Genomic DNA, 27,312 nt, shown 5'->3' with positions numbered 1-27,312 from the left:
TATAGTGAAATAGACTATTTTATTGCTGCACACGTGCTTACACATTTCTTCTTAAATATAACCTTGCTCTAGTAAATTTTACAATCTTCTTGATTCAGCAAGTGGGTAGTAGTAAATAAAAAGGACAGAGGCAACAAAACACAGGAAGGACACTGGCAACAGAAGAAAAATCAGAGGTTTTTATTTTGTGATAAAATTATTTGCAGCAAGAATAAAGTGAATTCAAATCTAAGATTTGTCCAGGCTCATCTTAATTAGAGAGCTTGCCTGCATGCTGACCATCTGCTTATGCATGCTTTTGGATAGCCCTATTTTGCCAAAAGGGATGGGGAGGAGTTAAAGGATCCCAAGTAATTGGACAATCTGACAGGCCTCACAGATGTGACCACTAAGTGCACACAGACAGATGAAGCATTTGCCTGGAAGCCCACGTGGACTTGCACTGCTGGGGAGGCAGATCAAAAGGCCAGGCTGACCTTTTCTCCCACACGTACAACTGCAGCCTCACTCGCTCCACACTTAAGGATGCAGGAATGGAATTATTCAAGAGCAGCCATATGGAAAATGCTTCCCAGCACTGCTGCTCCCCCTCTGCCTTCCTCCTGCTTTGCCCACTGCCAGTGTCCATTTGCTCTAGCAGCTGAGGCATCTGCAGAGAAAAGCATTAGCACATTCCTTGATAATCCTGCTCCTGCATCTTGCTCAGTACGAGCAGAAGGCAAAGGCCACGTCCTGTTCTCTGGTGGCTCTGTGCAAGCCCCGTGGGCTGTCACAACCACTGCTGTGGAAAGCCAACTGCTAACATGTCAGAAGCGGAATTTCTCCTGGAGGAGGAGAAGAGATATGATAAACTAAACATCCTGCTTATGTTCAGTGCTATCTTCAGCCATATACAGAGGAGAAACATAGGGGAACTGAACCAACTGAGTTAAGCGGCTGGTTTCTGTAGCAGATTTTCATGAGCCTGACACTCCACTCAGCAAGAAAACAAGCAGTTCTTCTCTCACCCTTCTTTCTCCAAAATATATGGGACTCCATATTAAAGCTTCCTTGATAGCCCTTCACCCTCCCCAAGTCCATGGGGATATCTTCATCAGTTGTGCTGGGCTTTTTGGTGGTCCTGTCAAAGACACACTGAGCTTAGAGGTGGACATGGAGGTACATTCCACAAATCACACAAGAAATGTACAGCTCCTCTCCATGTCACTATCCCAAACAGAAGCACACTCCTGATGCTTCCTGCTTCCATGCAGCAACCACTCCTGTGGAGGGACACATCCTCCATCCTCAGGAAACAAACCACAACAACTCCTTGCACTTCTTCACAAGGGTTTTCAAACAGAATTGAAGCCCACACTGCTTGACAGCTCTGCCACCACCATCTCCTGCCCCAGAGACCTGATCTGCAAGAGACACCACTTAAACCCAGATGACAAAGTGCACAAGCATCTGGGGTTCAATTATATCAATGAACCTCATCTCTGCTCCCCCCACCCCAGCTCTATCCATAGCTTAAGTGCAACTCAGTCCTGACACATGATTTTGCCAAAGCCTGGCTTTCCAGACTTTATCCAGAGTCCCCTGCTCACAACTGAGTGCAGCCTGCCTGGTGCAGGTGGTGCCCAGAGCCTGCCCGTGCACCTGCCAACAGCTTCAGTGCAGGAGAGGAACAGGCAGTGAGGCTGCAGCTCTCACTTGCTGTGGGGTATCAGTCTCTCACCTGGTGAGATTAGCAAAGAAAAACCCATCCTCCCAATAAATCCACACCTGAAGCAAGTCTCCTAACCCCCACCACTACAGAAAACAACACCCTGAAGTTGCCCAGTTCCCACATCACATAATAAAAGCACCTCTGGCACAGTCTATTCAAGCACTTGCCTCAGGACTTGACCAAAATGATTGTATGAGTGGTCACAGCAGCCCAGTGCCTGTGCTTCACTCAATGCTGCTTCTCCCTCCCAAAGCCCAGCATGGGAAGGTGCACCCAGCCTGCACCCTGGAGACTCTCCCAACACCATTCCAGAGATGCACAGCTCCAAGGGCAGCCTATCTGGCAAGGCAAGGCTATGCAGGGTTATCACCTGCTGATTAGTGCCAAGGACAGGGAACACCATAGCCCTCATTAAGAATCCAGGCAGACAACATGGGATAACATGACCTACTGCAAAATACAGATTCAAAAACATTCATTAGTACAGACAATGAATTTCCTGGAGAACAGTGAAGCTATGAGGCTCAAGGCTGAGCAAAGCCAGAAGGTCACAGAGTGGGACAGCAGCCCTATGAGAGCCCCAAAAGGGCCCTTTCCTTTTGAAAGAGATTTCCAGTGACCCCTCTTCCCAGACCCACCAGCAAGTCAGCCTTGCCCTACCACAGTGGACATAAATAAAGGGAAAAGTGCTGTTTCCAAGAAGAAGGTGTTTCCATCCCCTCTTTAAGAGGGCTGCTCTTCCTTCTTTTGTGCACTGAAAGCTACTGCTTTCTACGAATGGAAGGATTCTGGTCTCTACTGTATTCCCAAAGATGCTTGTTCAGAAAGCAAAGCTTTTAAATTCTGAGCACTTCAAAGCAACGAAAAGCTAGGGAAGACCTGGAAATCACTTTTTTTTTTGTTGTTTTTTTTCCATCTAAGTACTAAAATAACAGGTGAAGACAGTGCCTTCCACATAGCCAAGTACCTCTCTGTCCCATTAGGGAAGCACGGCCCAGTTCTGCCAGTCCTGTAATACTGACAGTGACAGTGCTGACCTCCTTTCCCATATACTTATTAAGACTTTAATCCAGTTTTCTTCCTCTGCTGCTGGTAATTCAACAAATATTCTGGCATAAGCCAGTTTCAGAAGTGTGTTGTATTGAACCACAGAATGGGATGGGTTCTAACCCCAGGCAGTAGGAAGTCCCCAGAACAGCTCCTTCACCATTCCCAACAGCTCACAGTCTCCTCTCCACAGTGTATTGTACAAAGGAGCAGCTACTGACTTAGGCTGAGCTTTGGGAGTTATTTCTGAAAGGAGAAACAAAAAAACAAAGTAAAACCAAACACAAACCAGAAATGCAAATGTCCAGACAAATAAATTAAAAAGAAACCATGCCTGAAGGTGGATGGGAAGGAGGATAAAGAATGGGAGTGGGACATTCAGACTCAGATGTTCTTGCACTCCGAGCCAATGCAGTGAGGGCTGTGCAGGCTGCAAATGACAGGCAGGGTTTGCACACATCAGCACTCGAGCCCTATGCTGGCCAGGAGGTTTTCTAGAGCTTCAAGTTTCTGGTTGGCTTCCTCAATGGCACTGTAAGTCTGCACGTTGCTGGTGATGTGGAAGCGGATGTCATCGACCAGAGGGATGGAGTCAGTCTCTTGCCGCTCCTCCACGGCCTCTGCGTTCTCCTTCACAGCAGCTGCAAACTCCTCCAACTCCACCAGCTGCACCAGAAGGACAAGAGAACCATTAGGAATACAAGAGGGCAGGTAAAGAGATGCAAAGGTTTGGGATGAAGGTCTCAGACACTGTTAAAGGATCCCACAGAAAAGAAAGGAAAGCTAGGATACATGGAGACCAAAATCCTCCACTTGGAGATGCATCCTGCCATCCGTCCAAAGGAGACAGTAATACTCCAACAATAAACAGTCCCAGCTGAAGGTAATCTGCACCTGCAACACTGCCCTGTAACACCCTCTAACTAAGCATCCCTGGTTCTGGTATTGTGGCACATGCACATACACAATATTCCCCCAAAAAGGCTCCCAGCAGGAACCAGGAGATGTTGCCAGACACCTGGGCAATGTCTTGTAGCACAGAAGCCAGTGGGTGCTTGTGCCCATTGTAGAACTGGGAGCCACAAGTTACAGTTCTCCCTTGACTCAGGCCCATCACCACCAGCAAGGCAGCTGCTCTGCTCTGCACTCAACCTGACAGAATTGGGTCACCCATGAATGATTCTGCACCAGGTTCCCCAGGAATGTGTGGTGAGTTGAGGGGTGAGAGGCAGCTTCCATCTGTCTGTGCTGCTGAACTGTGCCTGGGCACAGCAGGTTGCTGAGCTCTGATCTGCTACCACACTGCCAAAATCTCTCCCTGCTGCCATCAGTGCATCTCCACAGGATGCTGGCAACCACGGATGTCTGAACATCAGCTGGGGTGGCTCTGTCTGTGCCAACACCCTTAAGAAGAAACCCTGCCAATGCTAAGTTCAAGGACTCCCACTCAAGCTAGAGAATGAGGAACACACAAGCAAAGCCCTCTCCTGATCACTACTTGGGATATCCAACATCTTTTAAATCCCTTTTCAGAACCCAGAATCTGGGTACACGCAGATGTCATTCCCAAGCTATACACTGAACAAAGTAACAGCCCCAGAATAATTTCCTTTGTTGTTTTCTCACACCAAAAATAATTTCACACCTTTTGAGCTGCAAGTGAAAATGTTACATTCCCATGTGAACTGCACAAGCCATTTATAAAGATGTCTCAGCATAAAAACCCTTCATAGGTTCCAGTTTATCCTCCATATGGTAACTTTCTCCACGAGTCCTGAGTCTAAGCTATAAGCACTCAGGATAACACTTTAATTGAGCCCCATAAAGAAAACTTCAGTTTTCTTTCAGTTAAATTCATTACTTCTTGCTGATCATCAGCAAATTATCCACTGAGCAAACCCCTACTATTTGATTTGTCATCCCTGGAGGAGATTAGAGTTTACATTGATTTTTCCTATTTTAGAGCATTATGCCAGGAAGAATTTCTCCAGCAAACACTGAAAAACAAAGGAGAAACTCTATTTCCTGCACAGAGGTCTCCTACTCACCCCTTTGGCTTCTCCAGGCTGCAGATGGTGTATTCAGGCAACACCATGGCTATTTGGACACAGTGGCTGAAAGTTCAGTGAAAATCACCTGCTCCTGCCCAAAATTTTTGGGCAAATTTTTCAACCCATATTCCACAGGGACGTGCTAGCCAGGGACCAAAATCTGGCTTATTGTGGTGACATCAGGTACCACCACACTCCTCCTCCTCTGCCCTAACTCACCATGTGCCTTGCTACTTAACTGCTGCTCATTTCCTGGAAGCACATTAACCCAGAGAGGACAACCATTAACTACATACCAAAGTACAACCATTCAATCTGTTGTCTCTACGGCTCAGATACACAGACACAGGTGTATCTGCCATGGGGAGTGTTTCAGTACCTTCTCAATGATCTTGGCCATGTACTCAGTGCACTGGTCCTCCAGTCGGGTCAGCTGGAAGAGCTTTGCAATCCTCCAGATGCTGATGATGTTGTCCTCGTCGAGGATCTGCGCCAGGGTCCTGCCGCAGAGGCGCTTGAGCCCGGGCAGCAGGTACATGTCAGCCACACACAGCACGTCGTAGGCGTTCTCTGGGGACAGCTGCAGTGACAGGGGAGTTACTGCCCTGACCCCAGCATGCTGCCTCTCACTGCCAAACTAAGGAGCTGTTTGGCCATTACTGGAGCTCTTTTAGCCTGCATCTCCTACTCAGTTACCACAGAGGAATTTAAAGTGCAGCAGGGAGTTTCTCATGCTGCAGGTAACCCCAAGGCAATGCTGAAACATCCAAGTGTATCTGGCTGCTAAAAAAATGTTCAGTGCAACAGTGGTGGGTCACTTTTACCAGACATAGTTCCAAGAGACAAACAGAAGAGATGAGCAAGAGAGAACCTTGTCCCCACATTTCCCTTCTCATTTTATACTGCTGGACTCGCAGTGAAAAATATGCAAAATTCTCTTAAGAACCAGCACAACCTTCCTGGCATGGGGGGTACACTCAAGGACAAAAAACTGAACACAAACTGTAGGTGAGGCCCAGCTGGGTAAGAACATATTCTGCACTTCAAATACTAGTGGAGCTCTAACAAGCATTCAGAATGGACTAAATTAATGGACGAACAAACTTAAACTGTTGTGAACGGCTTTTAACATTTCAAGCCTCTTGAGCAAGAGAACCACCTTCCCATTTCCCTCTTGGGTACTTGGAAGTGATCTGAGGATTAAAAAAACCCTGTAGGCAAAGTTGGAGACACCACCTCCAGCTTCACTCAGCCTCTTCCCCTTGGCCAGGCAAACCCTATTTTTCTCACTAACCTGGAAAGGAGAGTTCTCTCTGCTCCTGCTGATGTGAACTGCAAAGAGCTCACTTACCCACATCCATTGTAACAGTGGATCTGCAGGACACTGCACGCCCTGCCTGTGGAGGAGGCAAGGGCCCTTGCATTTACAGACAAAGCCACACTGCTCTGGATGGAGGAATGATAACTGGTGCAGCCTGGTCCACTCTCCTGATACCCAGTGAGCAGCAAACACACTGCTGTGCACATCTACATGTGTGGTTGTTCACTCTGACAACTGCAAACAACTGATTTTTTTTCTTCCCCCACAGCTGTGTGCACCTGTGTTTGGAGAGACAGCTCCCAGCAAGTGGCCCAGCTGTGTCACACCCTGCAGCAGCTGGGCAGAAGAATGCAAGATGCAGGAGAGCCATGCCACGAGGGCTGTGTATGCACATGGGGTAACAAAGCCCTTGGGATTATTAATCAAGTGCTGCTTTGTCCTCTCATAAGCTGTGGAAACCTCAGGAGTTGGAAGTGTTTCAACCAATAGAATTGACGGCTACAGCTCCCAACTGCTTCATCAAGGACAAACCCGGCAAATGTTCCTCCAAGAACTGCCCTGGAGCCTACACAAGTATTCTCACCGGCAACTTGTCTTTGTGCCTGGAACCCTATAGGTCCTCTTCCCTACAACTGCAAACACTGTCACTACTGCATGGCAGAGAGACACCATAAATCCTTTCCAAAGCAAAACATGGAATTGAGAGTGCTGACACTTGGCTGGAAAAACACAGGCCAGGGAGAACACTCCACATGTAAATGTGGAACTTGAGCTATATTCCTGTCTTCCTAACCATTTTTTCTGGTAGTTTCTCATGACAGGTGAACTCTCTGTAGAAGCGCACATCTTGGCTGCTTGGTTTGAAACCCAAGCCATGCACCATTCTGCACATGAAACATTTGAGTAAAATCCTTTTAACTCCTACACATTGTTGTTGGTCTGTCCTCCTGACCCAAGCCCAGACAGAGCAGCTGAGGCACCCCTTGGAAAGGAATAGCTGCTTGGGAAACATCCTTCCTGTGAGTCATCACGAGGAGGGCAGGCAGACTGGAGACATGCAAAGGAAGAGGGTCAGGCTGCAGTGCAAGGGAACAAGGTCAGGAGATCTTCAAGCAGCTTCTTTCCCTCTCTGCCTGCCCTTGAAGAATCAGCTCTCTGGCATACCAGTATCAATCCTGCCCTTGCTGCCTGCCAAACATCTCTCCTCACTGCTACCCACAGGTGAACAGATAGCAGAAACAAGGTCACAGCTGTGTGCACTCTCTGCATGTGGCACCTAACCTAGAGCACAAACACTGCTTGGGCTAAAGTGACACTGGCAGGTGCAGCAGCATCTTCAGTCACTGCCTCGATGCCAGAATGTGTTCTGGGATCTTGTAGAGAGACCTGCTGAAAGCATTTGCCACAAAACCAAAGCAGGAAGCTAATCAAACACTGGCATTTGCTGCATCTTCCATTAGGCTGAAAAGTGGGTTAGGGCTGTTTTGTTACTGCCTGCAATACTGAGCACAGCAAGGAACTGGTCTCACAGTGGAACCTTTGCTCACTCCAATAATAAATAACAATAGAAATAATGACTTGCTACAAATGGAAAAGTCAGCTATGAGTATGGTTATTTGCCAAGAGTAAATAAGTAGAATCTCTCAACCTATCCAGATCTCCAAATGTGTTCAATCTGCCATCTACTGGCATATGGTTCCCTTATCTTTCCACAGAGCCCAAGAGGGAAAGCTGCAAAGATCCTGTATTTATCATGGCAATAAACAGCATGCAACCTAATTTCCAGATTTTTATTGTGGGACAAAAGACTATGATTTGTTTCCTGAACATGATGCACATGAACTACAACACTGCCTGGCTAACAGCAAACCCCAGTATGTGGATTCCTGAGACAAGAGTGAAGTAGCAGAGTAGTCAGTAAAATTTAGGAATATACACACACACCCTGCTCCAGATTTAGAAAAACACTGCTGAAAACCCCTCAGAGCTCACCACACTGAAGGAAGGACCAATGGCTCACCTCTGTATCATCACTGTAGATGTAGTAGAGGACCCGGATGAAGATGTCTTCTGAGATGTTGTGCAGAGTCACCACAGGGATGCTGGGCTGTGTCTGTAGCTCCTCACTCTCACTGAAATGATCTTCAAGAAGAGCTTTGAAATAATCACTGCGACCACAGAAAAATGCCTGGAGAGGAATGCAAAACCAAAACACTGACACCTTGCTCACTGCACCAAACCAAAGGGCACTTCCAACCAGCTGTCAGAGCAGCTCAAAGATATTTCAGAAGTTCAGACTCTGTAACTTTGACTTTCCCTACATTCCGAAGCTGTATCTCCAATATTTTTTCAGATCTTATTCTATCCATGCCTACCCTCAGAACCACAAATACAAATGGTGAACTCAAGAGATTCTAAATTAGCATGGCACAAGGGCAGGACCTTGAGTTGAGGTTGGATCTCAAAATTCATTCTTACTGCTGTTCATCTGCAGATCAAACATTCCTCTCTCCAGACACTGAACTCATAAGCCAGCAGCAGCAGATTCTGCAGCTGTGAATGCCATAGCTGAATTTATAAATTTATCTCCACACCTCTGCAAGAAAGGCAGGCTCTGCTGCTTTGTTAAATGCTTTAAATGCAGTTTTCCAGCTGAATCAATGCTGCTTCTGCAGAGTGTATCCAGCACAGAAGGAGTGGGGGACACAAGCAGACTAGATTCATGGCAAAAAGGGAGGAGAAGGAAATACAGCACAAGCACATACCTTATGGCACAAGAAGTTGTAATCTTCCACACGGAAACACACGTCAGGACAGCTGTTGAAGTTGTCAGTGCTGTCAAAGGGCAACTCCCCAAAACCAACCTGGGAACAGACACCAGAAAACCCTTCCTTTAATATTCCTGCTTTAGACACACTCAGGGTCCCAAGTTCAGACTCCTATGTTTTCCCAGAAAATTCCATCCCTCTATTCCCTCAGCACAGTGCAGAGCACCAGAGATGCTCTGAACACAGATTCCAATGTCAGGAAATTAAGAACTCCACTGCTTCTCAGAGATATTCCTGGTACAAGTTACATCTGCCTCCTTTATGTATGGCAATTTCCTGACTCTCCATACACTTTTGGAAAGTGTTTCTCTGCCATCTAACAGGGCAGATAACCAGGTGGAGGTGAAGTTTACTTCATGCAGTAGGTGTCATAAGCATACTGGAGCTTAGGGCCAGCCTTTTACTGGGTACATGTAATAACATATAGATTACATCCATGTATACACCAGTTTGAAATGGTTTGGCTACAATGATTGCCTCACTTGAATAATCCAACATTGCTAGAGCACATTTTAGATTTTTTAAATTTGATTTGCAGCCAAAGATAATGTTGTTGCAGTATTAATACTCAAGTGAATTATTTTAACAACACACCTCCACCCAATCCCACATGCCAACAATGACAGCACACACCAAAAAAAAAAAAGCCTGTTTGCCTTATGTTATTTTAAAGTGACACTTCCAAATATTTTCCCTTTCACCTTATTCTATATACAGTGTAATTCAATTGCAAAAAAAAAAAAAAATGTTTATATTCACAGTCATGTAGCCAAGACAATCTCTGAAAACAAAAGTCTCCCCTGGTTCTTGCCTTCCATAAACATGTGCCTGAGGTACCTAGGATAAGCAGCTTATTTCTGCTGTCTTTCATCCCAAGTTTGCACCCAGGAAAGCCCTGGCCTGACAATAAAAACTGGACTCACAACAGCAGACTGTCCCTTTCCAAACCACCTGCCTCCACCAGGGCTTCCAGCTCCACTGAGGAGCCAGATGCCTCCACCCTGCTGAGCTGAACAAAGACACAGACTGGAACACACTGGGTGGGAGCTCTCAGGCAGGCTCAGTGAGGTTCCTCACAAAACACATTCTTGGATGTGGCAAGGCACCAAGCTGGCAAAAGCTCACACCACCACTGACCATGGCAATCTGGACCCATCCACCATGCTCTCTGTCCACAGCAACAGCTTCTGGTTCCTGATCACAAGAGAAGCCCAGTGATGTAAATCATGCACAAGGCTGTTGCAGTAATGCTGGCTCTCCATAGCACCTCTCTCCTGCAGTCCTGCTCCACTGGGCAACTCCTGTTCCAGAAGAGATGCAGCAATTCAAGGAATGTTGCCCACCTGATCTATCACCTCTTTTTCATATAGCTGCAATACAAAGGGCAACAGCTGCAACATAAAGGGCAGCACCTCATCAAAATGAGATGAAGTTGTCCCATTTGTAGATTCCCCAGGCTACTATTTTACTGTTATCCGTGTCTCATATTTCAAGGCTTTGGTTCTTTTCCATGGCCTGGGGATCTGCAGCCTCACTCCGTGGCAGCGTGTTACAAACTCCAGTATCATGATGGAACTGCCTGCTCTGTTTGCCTTGCTGCTCTCCCCATCCTATGCCACAGCTTCCATGTCCTCTGCTACAAATTCTGACAGAAATCTGAAGGCTACAGATTTGCAGGCACATCACAGGTAAAGCAAACCTAGAAACAAACTTTGACAAGATGTCACTCTGTGGCATAGGAATTTTAATTGAGATAAATGCCACATCTCCTATGTGCATCCTTTCTTTGCTCTCCTTTCATTGCCCAAAGGTAAATCTCTAAAATAAGTCCATCCCTCTGGAATGGATATGGGAGTTTTATTTGTCTCAGAGTTTATCTCCTGAATTATAAATTTCTCTAGGCTGAATTTCCTGCTTGTAGCCTTGCCTGGTTCCCACTCTGCTGCTCAGGTTTACAAGGTTGTTTTCAATTCCTACTACAAAAGCAGGTTCATGTCTTTGTTTCTCCTATTCAGCACCAAGTGGCTTTGCAGAATTTTCCCTTTTACTCCCCTTTCAAGTCTCTACTACTTCTACTCTCCTCCTTGTCATGCTTGAGGAATTTAATCTCCTTTCCAGGATCTTCCTGCAGAAAATTGGCTTATTTCTCCCACCACCCCTATTCATACAACCTCCTTCATGGGCCTCTGTCCAGGCAAATCACAGCTGCCAAAGTCAAGTATTCTGCCCAAGGATCACAACACAGTCCAGCCTGCAAGGTCCAAACACATTCACAATAACTCAATCACCATATAGAAATACTCTGAATACTCTCCACCATCACACATGGAAGACCAAGTCTTTCCTGCTGCAAATTTCCTATTAGAGCTTAAATAGAAATGTTGCTGGAGGCAAAAACATAGAAAACAAATCAGTGGCAGCAATTTGTACCTTGGCCAGATTATCTCAGCAAGAAAATTGTGAATAAATTACAACACAAAACACAGGGGTTGGTGATCTAAGAGATTAGCAGCTCACAACCAGATGCAAGTGGATTGGATACAAAAAAACCCCTAAATTGGAAACATGTTGTAAATATTTCAGTTCATCTGCCTCTGCCAAACGGGCAAAGCAAAGCACACGAGTCACTGCCTTGGACAAGCACAGTACACAGGTGCAGACAGACAAGATGAACTCATCTACTTGCTTCAAACTGTTCTTCCAATGCATGACAAGATCTAGTTTTACCCACAAAGTGGCAAATTGTCTCTTTTTTGTAGCCATGTCAATATGGATGGAAAGAACAGTATTTATTTCATGGCAAACTCTGATCCTTTAAGTCTGATTTCATCTTGGTTTGGAACATAAGATCTCGGTTAAAAGGTAACTGAAAAACAGGTCCAAGGAAACCCTGGAGTCTGTAACTCAGAGGTCACCTGGCAGACATGAAGAACCAGGCAGACAGTGGGAAGCCACATGGTTTTTTACAGTTGCCTGGCTTTTCATGGAATTTCACTTAAATCTGTCATTGCTAAATTTTATTACAATAAACTGAGGAAGCAGCTGTTGTGGACAGAAAAATCCTGGCCATTACTACTTTAAAACAAAGCAGAGACAACAACTACACTTGTAAGAGGAGACATTGGGGAAAAAAAAGGCTTTCAGGCACAAACAGGAAAGAGAAACAAGGTACCAGAATTATAAATGTGTTTGAGATTTCAAAAAATAGCTAATTCTCAGTTTAGAAAATAATCATGAGCTGTAACTGGATATCAAACATTCATTATTTTTTTAGTTGTGTAAGATACCACTAACCATGAAATTGAAATGCACAAAGTTTCATACAACATCCAAGTATCAAAGACATTACATGCAAATTATTTGTTTATACTGAAACAGAAAGCTGAATACATTCCCATTTCATGTAATATGGCATTACATGACATGCAGCAGCTCAAAATGTTTCTTGCCAAATTCTGGAAATGCAAGCTTTTATCCAGAATACAAATATCTATTTTGTTCTGCATTGGCTGGAAAAAAAATAATGTATGCTTCTCCTCAAAATACAGATGTCTGTGTGTGACTATTCACTTGTTCCTGACATTTTAGGTTACATAGTTTGTATCCTATTCCATGAATGGCAGCAAACCCTGCAAGAATGAGGATGTGCAATGCCTCTGTCCCAGAACAAAGATGCCCAATTCATAGAATTTAATAATTTGAAAACATCAGAGTAAGAGATAAATGGCAAACAAACAAAAAGGAACAAACAAAAAGTACCTAGAGAGAAAAAAAATGGCAATCTTTTAGAATTTTCAGGCTTAAACAAAGCACCCACACATGTGCACGGCACAAAAATTCCCTAGTGAGCAGGTATGCATGCCCACAGCCTCCTCACTTGTACAGCTGTGATAACTCTAATGCTGCCTTCATTCCAATCTATGAACACAGCAAGAACACCACAGCTCACAACTCACAGCACTGTCAGATGATTACACCATTCCAATTTCCTCCTTTCCTTACAGCTCCTATTCTACATGAAAGAATTAAGAAGGAAAGTGTTTCTATCTCTAGAAGAATAGCTTAATAGGAGTATGCCATCAAGGTCTGGAATCAAGCAATCAAACAGTAAGTATTCTTTTTATTTGTGAAGTGACTTAAAATATATGTAAATGTCACTATTTTGGGGTCCATGATCCTTTTTTTTAGTTCCTGGGGAAGTAATCTGAAGCTTACTCATAGTACCACCTCCCTTTAAAGCCTGAAAACATATTGTAACAAAAGTTACAAAACATATTGTAACAAAAGTTACAAAAAAATTACAGTTATTTGGAGGAGGCAGGTTACACAGGAAAGATTTCTGAACTGGTAGTTGTAAACTTGATGAAGAATAAAAACTCCCTCTATAGTGAAATATATCTGAAAATTGCCAGTACAAAACATGTTGGCTTATGAATGTAAGAAACCTTATCTATGTACATACACAGACACACACACTCTGCACCAGGCAGGTGTATTTGGCAGAGGACAGAAAGAGAAAAGGCAATAAACCTTTGCTGTATTACTCAGTCATACAACCTCTGGGCACAGCAGCCACTTAAAATGAGTCCACATTATTAAATACAGTGGTTGGTATAAAAAAAGAGGACAGAAAAAGGACATACATAAGACCAAAATCAATCTGCTAATATTACAGAAAGCACCAGATGCAGTAAGAATGAAGATAACTAACAGTTATCCTGTTCTGAAAACGGGAGGAAGATCCACATATGCAATCCTAACTAATAATATGATAGTATTTTAACACAAACATTAACCTGGGGGCTATTTCTGAGGGACAAGACATAATTGGGAAAAGCAGATCTATTGCCAGTCAATTAAATTCTCTTCAGAGGGTCTCACATTTCTCCTGGAAATATTTTCAGGATTTGGAAGCATCTCTCCATTGCAGTGTGTCAGTTCCTAGCAAGCAAGCCAGTAAGCCACCCTTCACCTACATCTCTCTTTGGGTACCAATGCCTGCTGCTACAGCATTGCCAATTCTCAAGAAGGATGGCAAAGAGAAGAGCTGGGGGCCTTGTCCCATTGTATTCAATGGGGAAATCCCCACCAACCACATGGAAAGGCTTTTATTTCCCAAGATCCCTGCTGGGGGAAACATCCAAGGGGAAAGACCAGCACCGACAGCCTCGTTACACAATTTTACAGCATTTCCAAGTGATAAAAGCTTTTCAGCACTTGGAGCACCAGGAAACAAGCCAGCACTAAAGTCTGTACAGCAAAGATGTGACTAGACACAAATGAGCAGCCATCCCAGCCCCAGAGAGCCCAGGAGGAGTAGAAGTGCTCCCTACCCGCAGTTCAGCTGGCAGGGCGCAGTCTGCCAGGAGAGCCAGATCTTCCTGCAGCCGGCAGTTACCTGTGGGCTCAATGGTCAGCACTTTCACACAGGTCCCTGGCTTGGAAGAGACTGCAAGAAGCAAAAAAACAAAAGAGCAGAGATTCCTGAATTCCTCTACACAAATTCTCTCTCATTTAGATAAAAGACGTGCCAGGAAAACCAGTATTATTGCTGTTCAGCTTTTACTGCAAAACACATACAATTCCTCTGTGCACACACACATTCAGCATCCCTCAGCCCAACTTGCTCCTTGGAATCCATGCCATCAATTACAGTTAAGGACCATGGATCAGGCTGCCCTGATCCCTGCAGAGGGCATTCACACACTGCCTTCCCCAAGTACCCCTAGAGCTGACAGTGTCACCTAGGGTAAAGCCCATGCCAGGGAGTTTTTAAAACTAATCTGCTTCCATGCCTTTCTGCTCTGTCACATGCTTTCACTGGCTCCCACTTCAGCTGTGCCATCCTGACTTTATGCAAGGAACAAAGGGGTTTATTCTTGTTTAGCCAGTAAATTCAGTAGGTATGATCTGTCCTCTACTCTCCATCCATGATCCCCAAGGCACAAAGATCCCAAAGTACCCAGACTCCTGCATGTGCCTGACCTAAGCACCACTACCACCAAAGAGCTCAAACAAACCATTCCGAAACAGCAATTTCATTTGCTTTTTTCAGACCTAGTGTGTCTTCCCATCTTGTCTTATCAGCCATCACAATAAAACAGCTCATTAAAGGGAAAGCAAAATACATGATCATACTTCAGAGGTCTTGCTATGACCAAAATTGTTGTGGAGCTCATACAAGCCAACCCTAACTTCAAACAAGTGGCAGCCCAAAGCAGACCCACTATGATATGATGCCATGCTTGGCACAATCTCTCTTGTTCTGGCTATCTTGCTCCAACACCTGAGGCTTGTTCCCAGGTCAGCAAGGTTTGGGGTGAGGACCGGAGCATGTAAGACATTAAAGAGTCCCTGGCATACAAGGAAGCATGTGAAAAAAGATAGCACACCACTGGAAAATGCAAAGTTGTGGTGAGGAAGTCTTAAGATACTGTTGGGAGCCAGAGAGACACAGAGTTAACTCCAAAGCATTCAGAAGAATTTCTGACAGGTATGATTCACCACATTAAAACCCCTCACAGGTGAATCACGCCACCTTGAGACCTCATTTCTCCTGACATTTCGCACAGCATTACATGAGCTCCATCAGATGACTCCATTGGGTTGTGGGCGAAACGAGACCACGATGTGCCACAAAACAAGATCTCCACCCCCTCCTCCACATCACTGCTGCACCCTTCAAATATGCCACCACTGTGCCTCTCCATAGGCTGCATATCCCAGAAAGATTGCTGGAAAGGGAAGGATAATCTACCAGTACAAAATAGTCAGGTACCATGATGGTTACACACAAAGCTCACCAGCAAGGAGACAGGCTGCCCTATTAGCACGAAATGCTACCCTCAGATAGATGACTTCCAGGGTAAATAAGCTAAGAGGAGGCCTGGCACCAACATAAACCAGACTGAGTGCATTTTCTCAAAAAGCCCTGATCACTTACACAACAGCATGACAGAAGAAATTTCTTACTTTGCAATTAGAAATTCTTCATGGCACAGAGAAACATTTGTATTTCTGTCATACTTATGGTAACAGTCACCAGGTCAGGCTCTGTAAGTGCTAATGGACTCAGCAAGTTTTAAGTCAAGGCAAAGCTCTTCTCTTGGGATCCACAGAGCATCTGTGAACTGTCCCAGTGACACAAAAGAACAGTGATTTTTCTGAGAAGCAAATCTACTCAGACACTGCATCTCAAATCCAAGGGCATGGCATTTGGTATCACTCAAAAATCTTCCCTAACAGACACAACAAAAATCAAAGTTGTGAAATAGGAATAAGTTGCTGGCTGCCAGCAAGGAGCAGGGACCATGAGAGAGGAATACAAGAATGGAACAGTGTCTGAAAAAAGCAACATAAACAATGCAAGGAGTTGAAGGGAATAACCAAACTGTTGAGATTCAGACTGGATTTCTTCCCAGTCTAGCACAGCTGTACAGCACTGAACATCACCTAAAAATGAATCAGATGCCTTGGTTTCCTGCTCAATATTTCTTTGCAGTCTTCTGGTTAAATTGAGCCAATGTACCACAAAACATAAGAGCCACAAATAAACCACACTAAACTCCCAAAACCTTCAAAATGTTCACACTCAGATGCATCTTCTTCCCTATGGCATAATTAGCTATAACCACAGATTCTGAATATCCAGTGTCTTTTCTACAATGGTAAGCATCTCAAACCTTGCTCTCATCCTTTTTGGCCCAAAATTTGCTGAAGTAACTGCAGAATATTTATTTTTTAATACATGCATTTTTACAGGAAGGATTATGGCTTAATCTTGACAAACCTAGCTCTTCCAAACACTGCAATAATTTTTCCTTTTATAGCCGCAATATACACACAGGGGAAGCATTCACACCCCAATATATCTCAGGTGCAACAGAAGGCACTGGGTCATCCTCCTCCTGTACTACTGTCTGCGCATGCCAAGATAGTAAGTGATTTTGAAATACTGATTAACTCTAGATAATGAGATTGCAGACACTGCAATTATCCAGTGGAGCTGCAGAGGCTTTAGTTCATTTTGTTTTCTTGTTTCAACTTCATAATACAGATGCAATACATGACCCTGCTCTGCAAACCTGAATCAGATGTCTGTTCCACAGCACACACTTGGAACAGGTTCCTAAAACACTCAAAGAAACAGACACGCTTTGTCAAGTGCCAGACACGATGTGATCTAAGACCTTTCCAATTTTTAAACTTCTATAAATCTTACATATATGCCTTTCTGCAGAATCATGTTTTCCTGGCTTCCACATGAGATTTAAGAAACAAGCTTTTAACAGTTGTTCTATTTGTTTTAATCCAACCTGTCATAAATAAAAATCAAGACTAGAACTTCCATCAGTGCTTTAAACCACCCACTGATAGTCTTCTCTCAGGCCTCAAAATTGAAAAACTGGTCCCTCCCCAAAGAACAAAGAAGTTAAATTATTTGTCCAGTGTCATTGTATTTCCAAGTGGTGCTTTTATTTAAAACTTCCAACTAACCTGAAACTTTACTTCATTACTTTCCATCTGAAAACCCACCAAGAAATCAGCTTTTTTGCAGTTCATAGATTTAAGCACCTTCTTTTCCTTCCACAATATAATATGAGATTTTAAATAAATTAATTTAATGGAATGTCTCAGCTAGACCCTGGGAGAAAAAGATAAAAAGAAAAAAACAGATCTATGGCATCTTACTGAATTACTTTGAGATCAAAAGATGACACAAAATAATTTTGTTACCTGATTTCTGAGTAGCTTTTATTTTATATTCATTCACCACTCCCCTTCTCTGCCACTTATTTAATACAAACTGATACTTTAAAGTTTTTGTAGATACCAAGAAATGCATTTCTAATCTCTTTGGGTCCATGTTTACATTTGTGCTTACATTGCAGAAGTCAGACCTGTGACACAGCTTCCATAAGGACTAGCACCCTGGTCTACATGGGAACAGCTGTAGCATGGTAATCTTTTACCCCACCACCTCCAAACAGCTGCACACGTGTAAAGGGAGACCTGCACATGGTAATATCTTCCATGTGATTTGCAGATGAGGAATTTCTTGAGCCAGAAGTATTCTATCAATTATGTCCTGCAGCTTCAGGAGGCTGAATGAATAAAACTCGTATTCAAAAGGAAAAGGTGGAACAGCTACACCGCTGACTTTTAGATCAGGGAAGAAGATCATATTGCCTCTAAACTGTAGAATGGAGTCTCTTCTCAGGAAAAAATTAACTTGATTAAAGCAAAGAAGTTAACTCAGAGCACAGAATGAGAATCAGCAGCTTTCAGCCCAAAGGTTTTGTTATCCGGTAATTTTTTCTGCTTCATGACTAACAGCACTTGTGCTGCTCTGATTGCTCTTCACGTGTGCATTAGCTCCAGCTAAGGAGATGAATGATCAACTCCAACTGCTGGTCTTCATGAAATAAGCTTTGGATAACAAAAAGTCCTTAAATAGAGGATTGCTTTACTTAAGGCTTGGCACATCCGTGTGTTACTAATATACACATGCTTTCAGAAATACTTCTTTGCTTTTAAAAAAAGAGTTCTATCTCCCTCTGCACCCTTTTTGGGCTAATTATCAAATATTTTACTTTGGTAAGGGGTCAGATAAATGCAGAAAATTACCTCTAACTGTATATATTTTATCTTTCTGGGGATTTAAATAAGTTCCATGTTGGAAGGCACTTCCCAATATATACTCCACTATGCTCAACTGAATGTCTGGCAACCAAGCAAAGTCCTGCTTTCATATTCCTTTCTCTATATTCAATTTATATTGAATGCTTTCTTTCTACTATAAAGCCAGCATTCAATATAAATTAAACATGCATGAGTCAGAAACTACTAGAGCTACCCTACAGAAAGGCCACGACTGAAAACTGTCATGCAAATGTGAAAATCCCACAAACAGCATCATTTTCCAGAAGCCCCAAGGACACCATGAAACATCCACCACCACACTTTGCTGTTTCTCCCTGGAAGGGAACACAAGCACAGCAGAGACAACAGCAAGTCAAATGCTTACCAAATTCATAGACTTTTTTACATTTGGTCTCCAAATCATCAATGAGGTCCTGCAGCCGACACTGCTTGGCCAACCTCTTGCAATCACTCACATATTCTACATCGATATCCAGACGACCTGTCAAGAAGAAATGCAGTCAGCTCACTTAACCCACAGGATTTAGGTGTAAAAATGGCAAAAATAAGGATGAAAGACTTCACAGCACAGAAATTCAGTAATTAGATACACTGCCCCACTTTTCAGCATCCACTTACAACTCAGTCCCAGAAGCTAAGACTTGGTATTCCCCCACCACTCACCACTCAAATCAATAACAGTTTGGCATTTAACTCACATTTCCACTCTCCAGGGTTTACCCTAATAGGTTCATTCAAGAGTCCAAAGACCAAACAGGCTATACAAAACATGTCTAATTCCCTCAGAAAATCAAAAAACAGCAACACAACAGCAGCAGGCATGACTGCCACCATTGAATATCTGGCTTTGGGTAAGAACAGACTTTAGGCTCACGAGTTTTCTTCCCAGGATCTTTCACAATCACTGAAAATGCGGCAAGGGACATTTCTGAACACGCTGTATTGGAAAAGAAGAGCCTTGCAGACAATGTTAATTTCTGGCACCACCTCCTGGCCTGAGATAGTTCAGCACTTAGCATGCCTACAATACAACACTGGGTACTTTCATAGAAGATTTAGGATCAACTTCTGTTCAAAAAAACACTAGAAAATAGTCAAAACATTCAGCACACACTACTCAGGTCTGCCAAACTGAAAATGTCCTATATGGGAAACTGGCTTTTCACCACCTTATGAGGCTGTTACACCAGATGACACATTTTTCTTCCTTAAGTCAAAAATACAGTGTCCAAATCCATTCAATCAACCAACCTAAGCTGATTTTGGTTTTAATTGACTGTGTAATTACTGGCAGGACAACAACTGGCAAAATGTACAAACATCTTGGAAGAGCTGGTGATTGCTCACATTCTCCCTTTCTGCCAGCAGAGAGGAATTGTTGGCAACTCAAGCACCCAAACACTGCTGAGTGCAAGGCAGTACCACTCAGCCCAGAGGCACAGACAGCTGCCCACCAGCCATGTAAACAAACACCAGAGGGCAAGGTCATTTACCTGTGTACAGATACTGCAGAAGAGCTCCAAAGGCTGCTGGGTTAATCTAAAATAAAACAAGAGAAAGTTACATTTGGAATCACCATGGATTTAACAATGAGTTAGAAACATGATCCTGAACAAGTAAGAAAAAAACACCCTTTAGTAAGAAATCACACATGATGATTTACTTGCTCCTCACATAACTAATGCTGCCACTCCACCTGGCTTACACAGCTCTTTAATGTTTCAACTGATACTAATCCCTCAGGTACCTCAGGGGACAGGACCTGACTAATGGAGGAACTCAAAAGACAGTTGTAATACAGGCTCTGCAAAATCCAGGTTTTTACTGATCACAAACATTTCCACATCTTCCGAATTCCAGAGGAAAGATATTCTTGTACAAAGAGAGAGGAGAGCAGTGTTCTGAGAAACTGGAATTATGTTTGTCACAGGAGGATTTGCACTGCCAGAGTCAAGTTACAGAAATGTATGCCAGAGTACTGATGGTTAATGGATGGAAAGCACTTATGGACTACTTAGTTCTTGCTGGACAGGCAACAAAAGGGACTCAATTAGTGGCAATTATGGAGGTGATGTCTTCACCACAGACCACCTGTCCACCAGGAATTAGACACACTCAACTCATCCCAGAGAGGGGTCATGATGCAGCTGGCAGATGGTAACAGCTACATGCTACTGCAATTAATTAAGATATGTTTGAGTCCATGACAGAGGAACAAAGGGAAGGTATGCAATCTGCAGCTTTTTGTTATCTGAAAAAGATGCAATTTTACTGCATAAAGTGCCTCCACAAGCCCCTCTCCTCAACTAGGGTCATTCTGAGCCCCAGGAGCTAATCACTGTGAAAGTTAACCCTCAAACTCACATTCCTCACCCAGCTGGAACAGCAAAAGAAAGAACTGGAAGCACAGCCTTGCTCACCAGTGGGTGCTTCAACACTATCATGTTTTTCCCCTTCCATTTGGTCTCAAACATCTCTGCAAAGTAGGCGCTGCGGGCGCTGAGGATGCAGCGGTGGGCACAGAAGGATTTGCCATGGACGATGAAAACAATGTCACTCTGGTAACCCTGCTCCAGCAGCCTGTGAGGAACAGACACAAGGGAAACTCGTTGCAGGATGAAAAGGGAAGAATGGAGTAATGCTAGTGGGGAACATGGTACAATTAGGGCTAAATGAACATTGGGCATTGCAGTCTCTCCCTGCCCAGCAGGAAGGCCAGCACAGGGGCTGGTGCTTCACACACTGGAGTGAGTCCCACTGCCTTCCATAATTCAAAGAAGTTTTGTTAGGGCAACAGGGAGGCTGCAGAATGAAATCTTTCTGTCTTAGGTGAACACCTGAACACAAAATTTTAAAGTGGAACTAGTTGCCACCAAGCACATCTTCAAAAATTAATACAGCTTTTAAATTGTCAGATGTCAAAAAAAAAAAAAAAGCCCTGCAAAATGACACACTTTCAAAAAGTAAGATGCAACTTTCCTGCTCCCTGGGCACTGTCAGTGTGTATGCTTTAACCATGTAACAAATAGGAGAAGACTTGATGTCCCCCACCCTCAGAAGAAGGAAGGATGTGACAGGCATGAAATACAGGCAATTACCACATCAGAGGTGAAGGCTTGTTTATGCCTGCATGCTCATGCCTTCATTCTTCAAAAGGAAAAAAAACCTGCTACTTCTACAGTTTACAGCAACCACCACCAGTGTTTTCTAATGCTCATCAGTCCTTCCATATATATCCTCACAAACATCCTCAAAAGGTTAAATCATGTGGTCATCAAGCATCATACTCCCTCTAGAGAGCTGGACTGGTGCACAGAAAGGTGTGGAGTCACACACAGAGATGTTGTCAGTGTCTTCAATGCCACTAGCACACCTTTCCTTCTAAGTGTCTTGCCCCAAACCAAACAGAAGCATTGGGTTTTTACTTTTCCCCCCCAACTGTTGCCCTTTGTTTCAATTTTAACACAAGGTCTATTTGAATGAGAACCAGAAACCAGCACATTTTAGCTTTCATGTATGCTCAGCCCTGCACATCTGAGCCACAGTCACCAAGGCAGTAAGAAATCACCCTGCAAATTTCTGCTTCCCTGAACACAGAATTTGATTTTACTCAGATAAATGAGTTTCCTTCCTTCCCTTGCTTCAGAAATTAGGGCACTGTAGTACTGGCAAGATTGTCAGATTTTTCTAGGACTTATTAACACTCCACCTTCAAAGACAAAAAAAACCCTGAGGTTTTAACATTTTTAAGTCAGTCCAATGGGAAATAAAAAGGAAAAAAAAAAACAACCAGCAAGTCCGTAATAACATCAGAGTTACCAAGGTAGGGAAACAGCAAGAAGAAAAGCTTGAAATTATTCCTCTGTTCATGAGCAAGTTAACCTGCCACTCAAGCTCTAGTACAATGTGGGACTGGCAATTTTCCAAAGTTTCTTAACAAATTTTAATAACCAAAAAGAAAGAACTGGACAATGTCACTGTGAATTAATTTGAGGCTTCTTAAAGGGCTGTTTCACAAATGAGAAACATTTTGACAGTGTTGAAAATTTAAACTTGCAAGCTATAGTACCTTCAGGCCTGAAACTTTAATTTCAGTTGACATACTAGCCTAAATTGATGTGGTTTTAGTGATCAGATTTTGGTTTGACAGTCAAGGATAACAGTTTAGAACTTGTGCATTACAAAGACCAGCTTTCTGTTGACTTGAGTGTGTACCCAACTCACTGGAGGCTATGCACACACCTGGAGATCATCCCTTAGGGCACAGAGGAACACCCCTTAGGAAGCTCTACATGCCCAGGAACAAGAGAGGGTAGTGCTCAGCTGCCAACCCTGGCCAGTATTGCATTACATTCAGCTGCCTGAACAGAGAGCTGGAACATGTAGAGGAGCTCAGGCAGGCTGCTGGCTGCTCTGCCCATGTCCATGTCCTCACCTCTGCAGGAACACATCATAGTAGTCCCTCCTCATGCACTTGGCTGTGATCTGCTTGTACTCCTTCAGCAGCCGGCGGATAGCGTCGCTCAGAGCTCCGTACAAACAGCGCTCCCCATCAAAAGTGTTCGCCTCACACTTTGCTCCTGTAAAACAGCCACAGGCCTGTGTTGGATCCTGTTGCAGTGTCCCCAAATGGCCACTAAACAGGTATGATTTCTGTATGCTGACATGTTTCACTGTGGTCCCCTCTGCTGATGAGCATATTTACAAAAATTGAGCTTCCCTCACATGAGTACAATCTAAAGCTGCTCTCCCACAGACAAATCCCCTTCTGAGGAAGTCATGACTTGTTTACTCTGACCTGTGCAAAAGCCTCTCAGCAGGGCTCCAGCAGTGTTCTGGGAAGCCAATTCTCCCTGAACAGAGTGCAATCATTTCTTGGACTGTTAAGAACTCCACCTAGAAAGTATTTCTGCTTTATATAACCTCTTTAGGTTAGAACCTGATAGAATTTTGGAGGGCATTTGCACTTTCCTATTTAGAATTACACAAGTGGTTGACTAAGATGTTGGGAATGAAGTAGAAAACCAAACCTTTTGAGATGTGACTCTGCACTCTGGTTTCTCTGGCAGAACACTACCAGTGCCTAGGGGAATCTGGGTGCTGAGAACCCAATTGGCAGGCACTTGGCCTGAAGAATTGGTCTTGCTTTGTTTGAGATTAGCAAAATCCCTTTTAAGTCCTGCTTACAAAACCAGGCTATCAGTAGAGTACAAGTTTTACACAGACAATCCTTCCTATGAGGCACAACTCTTAGATCACCATATTCCCTGCACCTTCACAAAGCATCAGCTGTGATTTCAGAAAGTCATGCTGCTTTAGGCCATCACAGCTAGCTTCCCTTTCTGTGCATTTCAATATTTCAAGCAAATGAAGAAATTTTAAGCGATTTCAAGAAGTAAATTCAAGCAGCAAATGGCCTGCAAAAGAGACCATGAAGGTGTGAGCAGGGCTCCCTCTGTAGCCTGAGATCACTGATCAGATGGTTGGTTGTAACAGAAGAAGTTTCCACAGGGGACAGCTAGAAGGACATACAATCCCAACAGACCAGAGGAAGATACTGCATCCATATCAGGACGGCACTTTGCTCACCATTGGCTAGAAGATAACGTACAAGCTCCTCGTGTCCACACAGACAGGCGTAATACCTGACAATAACAATAGAAAGAAAATTAGAGATGCTGTAGGATGCAAAATTCAGAGTTTTGGCACATCATCACACACAGATCACAGCACTGAGCACCCCTGAGAAGCTTGAGAGATGATTCTTGATAGGAGTAAGGAATTGCTACCAAATAGCACAGAAGCCTGATCCCAGCAACAGACTAAGCAGGATCTGTTCGCAGCAACCCCAGGCACTGCAAGGAGATCTCAAGGTCCCAGTTTGGGTTCAGCATCTTCTGTTGCACCACCAGCTGCCAAATCCATCCTCATTTTAATGGAGATCATTTCATGAGCACTCAGCAGTTCAGTGAATTCTCAAAAACACTCTGCTCCTTCTGTTGTCAGGCTGACTGCTGCATGCTGTGCCAAGGAGGGAACAGCACCCACACTGGGTGTACAGAAAATCCACCCCCCGAAGTTCTACTACAATGAGTGTTGTTTTCACTTTCACAGTCTAAGCCTTTCATGATTCTCTTTCACAAGGACCTCAAATTGTCCTACAAATTAGGAGAATCTTGTAACATGCATTGCAGCAGCGAAATGTTAGTCTATCTTTACTTTGGGAAGTTATTCTGTACTCTAAATATAATGCAAACAAAGGTTTAAATGTCCTTTGGAATTGTGGGGAGGTAAACTCAGAGCACATCCCTCAGCACCCCCAGGGGGTTCCTCATGACCTACTGCCAGACAGACTGTGATCCCACTGTCACTTGGCATTTTACCAGGCCAAGCTTTCACCTGAAAAGACATGCTAGAATGCCATAGACTTTGGTGAGGGAAAAGCCTCATCCAGCCAAGAGCAGAGTGCTTAATCCAGGTAATTTGGCCACAAAAATCCACTTGTCAGCATCACTTCAGCAAGTCCCAGACAATTTGGGAGACAAAGACATTTAGCACAGCACTCACAGGGAAGAGAAGCAGAACTACATCGCCAAAGCTCCAAAAAAGCAGAACCTGAAACATTTTGTAACAGCGCTCATGGCTGCTGATGCAGAGAGAGTAAAGGAGCTCTGAGGCCCTACCCCCCGCCCAGCCAGTGCTCCAGGCTGCAGCACTCACAGGGGTGTACTGTCCCACTTATCACGGACATTGATTTCCACATCTCGCTGCTCAAGAAGGTATCTGCAAAAAAAGGGAGAGAGCAAAGTTATAACTTCATGCAGCTACTCACTCAGTCACATTCTCCTCTTTCAGAAAATGTAACTTCAAGTTCATAGAGTAACTTCCAAATGTATGACAGGATCTTGCACTGGACTTGGGGAACTGTCAGCTGTGGCTGAAGGGGTATCAGCCAATGTTCAACCCAAAGAATGGTGTTCTACAGCATGGTCTGGCAGCTGTCTTCAATTTTAAGTGGTACACATGGGGAAAGAGGGTGATCAAATGCATCTCCAACAGGGCAGCAATCTAAAAAGAAGCCTGAGTACTTCTCCAGCACCTTCACATTCCACAGCAATGCTCCCAGCCTAGATGCTTACAAATATGTGGCCAATTTTATGAAGCCAAGGCTGGACTCTCCTCCTTCTCTTGGCTTTTCCTGACAAAAGCAATAACATCAGTGGCACTCCAGACTGCTCTTAAATCCTGCCACTTCCTTGTCCTGCATGTTTAGGCTGGATCCACTGCTGCCAACACTCCCTCTCTTACACCTCTAGAAACCAGACTTTGCCTTGCAGAACAATCTCCTGCACAGCCTGGCTCTTCTTAGAGCCTGTACTGCAAGAGCCACATGTAAAAGTCCCTCTCAGCCTTCACAAAGACTCTTGAGTTTTGCTTTTTTATCACTCACCACATGAGTCCTCTCTTTCACTCCCTTCACCCTTGTTGTCTCAAACTTCAGGTTCCTCTGAACACATTCAACACACCAAGCAATTCAGCCCCTTCTGCTCAGTCCCATGTGGTCAATTTGTCCCCCTGCCCTGACAGCACTCTCAGACTCTCATTTCTCCACCACTACTTTTATACAAGTCATCTTACACCTCTATAAGACCATCTCTCAGACCCCTCCTTCTGCAGTAAACCTGGAATTTACTGCTTCCAATGATTTAATCTAACACAATCACAACAGATAACAATGTTCTCCAAACCTTATCTATCTGCAAACTTACCCTTCACTAGCAAGCACCTTGAAACAGAGATTGTTTTGATTATCTAGCATATCACACATCAGGAGATGGAAGAATCAAATAGGATAAAGGGGTGAAGAACAGTTTTAGATTCAAACCATGAGATGCAGGAAAAAAGCATGTTGTAAAGTCTGAACCTTACATTCACCCTGCAGACAAGCCCATCTGCCTCCTGATCCGAAATCACTGCAGTTAAGCTGTGCTGCTTTGAGATGAGCGAGGAAACTTGACCTGAAATTTCAGTATCCCATATTTCTCAGACACACTCCCGCAGCCTACAGCACGAAGCGTCTAAACATTTCCATGACGATTGCGTCCCAGGGATCCAGCTTCCTACCAACGCAAATACCATTTCCAACGGGAAAGAACAGCAGCTGGAGAGGAGCCTTGTGCAAGGACACTTCCACCGGCAGCATCCACACCCAGGGGCACGCAGTGACCGTGCGACACCCAGACACCTGCCGGAACCGGGCACACCTCACCCCACCCTAACCCCGGCAAAGCCCCGCTGCACACCCAGCTCCTCGGGGGGCAAACAAGCGGCATTTCTGTGCTAGAAACAAACTGTGACAGCCGCTCCGGGGAGGCCTGGGTCGAGCTTCAGGTGAACACGCCCCGACAGGCCGGGCCCCGCTCGCTCCGGTGACCGGGGCGGTTAAAGCAGCGGCGGGTGCGAGGGACCCGCTCCCCGGCCCGGCTCACCGCACGCGGCTCACGTCGCCCTTCTTGCAGCTGGTGAACAAGTCGCTGGTGTCCATGGCCGGGACAGGCCGCGGGGCGGCGGCGCCGCATTGACGCGAAGAACGGAAAAGCGGCCGCGGAGCCGGGCCGGGCCGAGGGACAGCGGCGGCGGGGCGGGCACGGCGGGCGCTGTAAACACGGCAGCGGCTCCGCCCGCCCGGCC

General features: G+C 44.4%; 1 protein-coding gene across 1 annotated transcript; it reads right to left on the bottom strand.

The window, feature by feature from the left end:
* On the bottom strand, window positions 1-27,312 carry ABTB1 (ankyrin repeat and BTB domain containing 1). Its single transcript, XM_005485403.4, has 12 exons — window positions 27,111-27,312; window positions 25,342-25,404; window positions 24,211-24,266; window positions 23,057-23,201; window positions 21,042-21,201; window positions 20,115-20,160; window positions 18,986-19,102; window positions 14,292-14,407; window positions 8,896-8,994; window positions 8,151-8,318; window positions 5,189-5,389; window positions 1-3,424 (listed from the first exon to the last, which is right to left on the bottom strand). Exons 1-12 carry the CDS (start codon window positions 27,164-27,166, stop codon window positions 3,218-3,220), a joined length of 1,434 nt encoding a protein of 477 aa, XP_005485460.1. The 5' UTR covers window positions 27,167-27,312; the 3' UTR covers window positions 1-3,217.

This window comes from Zonotrichia albicollis, chromosome 12 (assembly GCF_047830755.1).
Source record: "Zonotrichia albicollis isolate bZonAlb1 chromosome 12, bZonAlb1.hap1, whole genome shotgun sequence".
NCBI classification, from domain to species: Eukaryota; Metazoa; Chordata; class Aves; order Passeriformes; family Passerellidae; genus Zonotrichia; species Zonotrichia albicollis.
The sequence above is the reverse complement of the archived record's forward strand: the minus strand, read 5'-3'. Positions and strand labels throughout refer to the sequence as shown.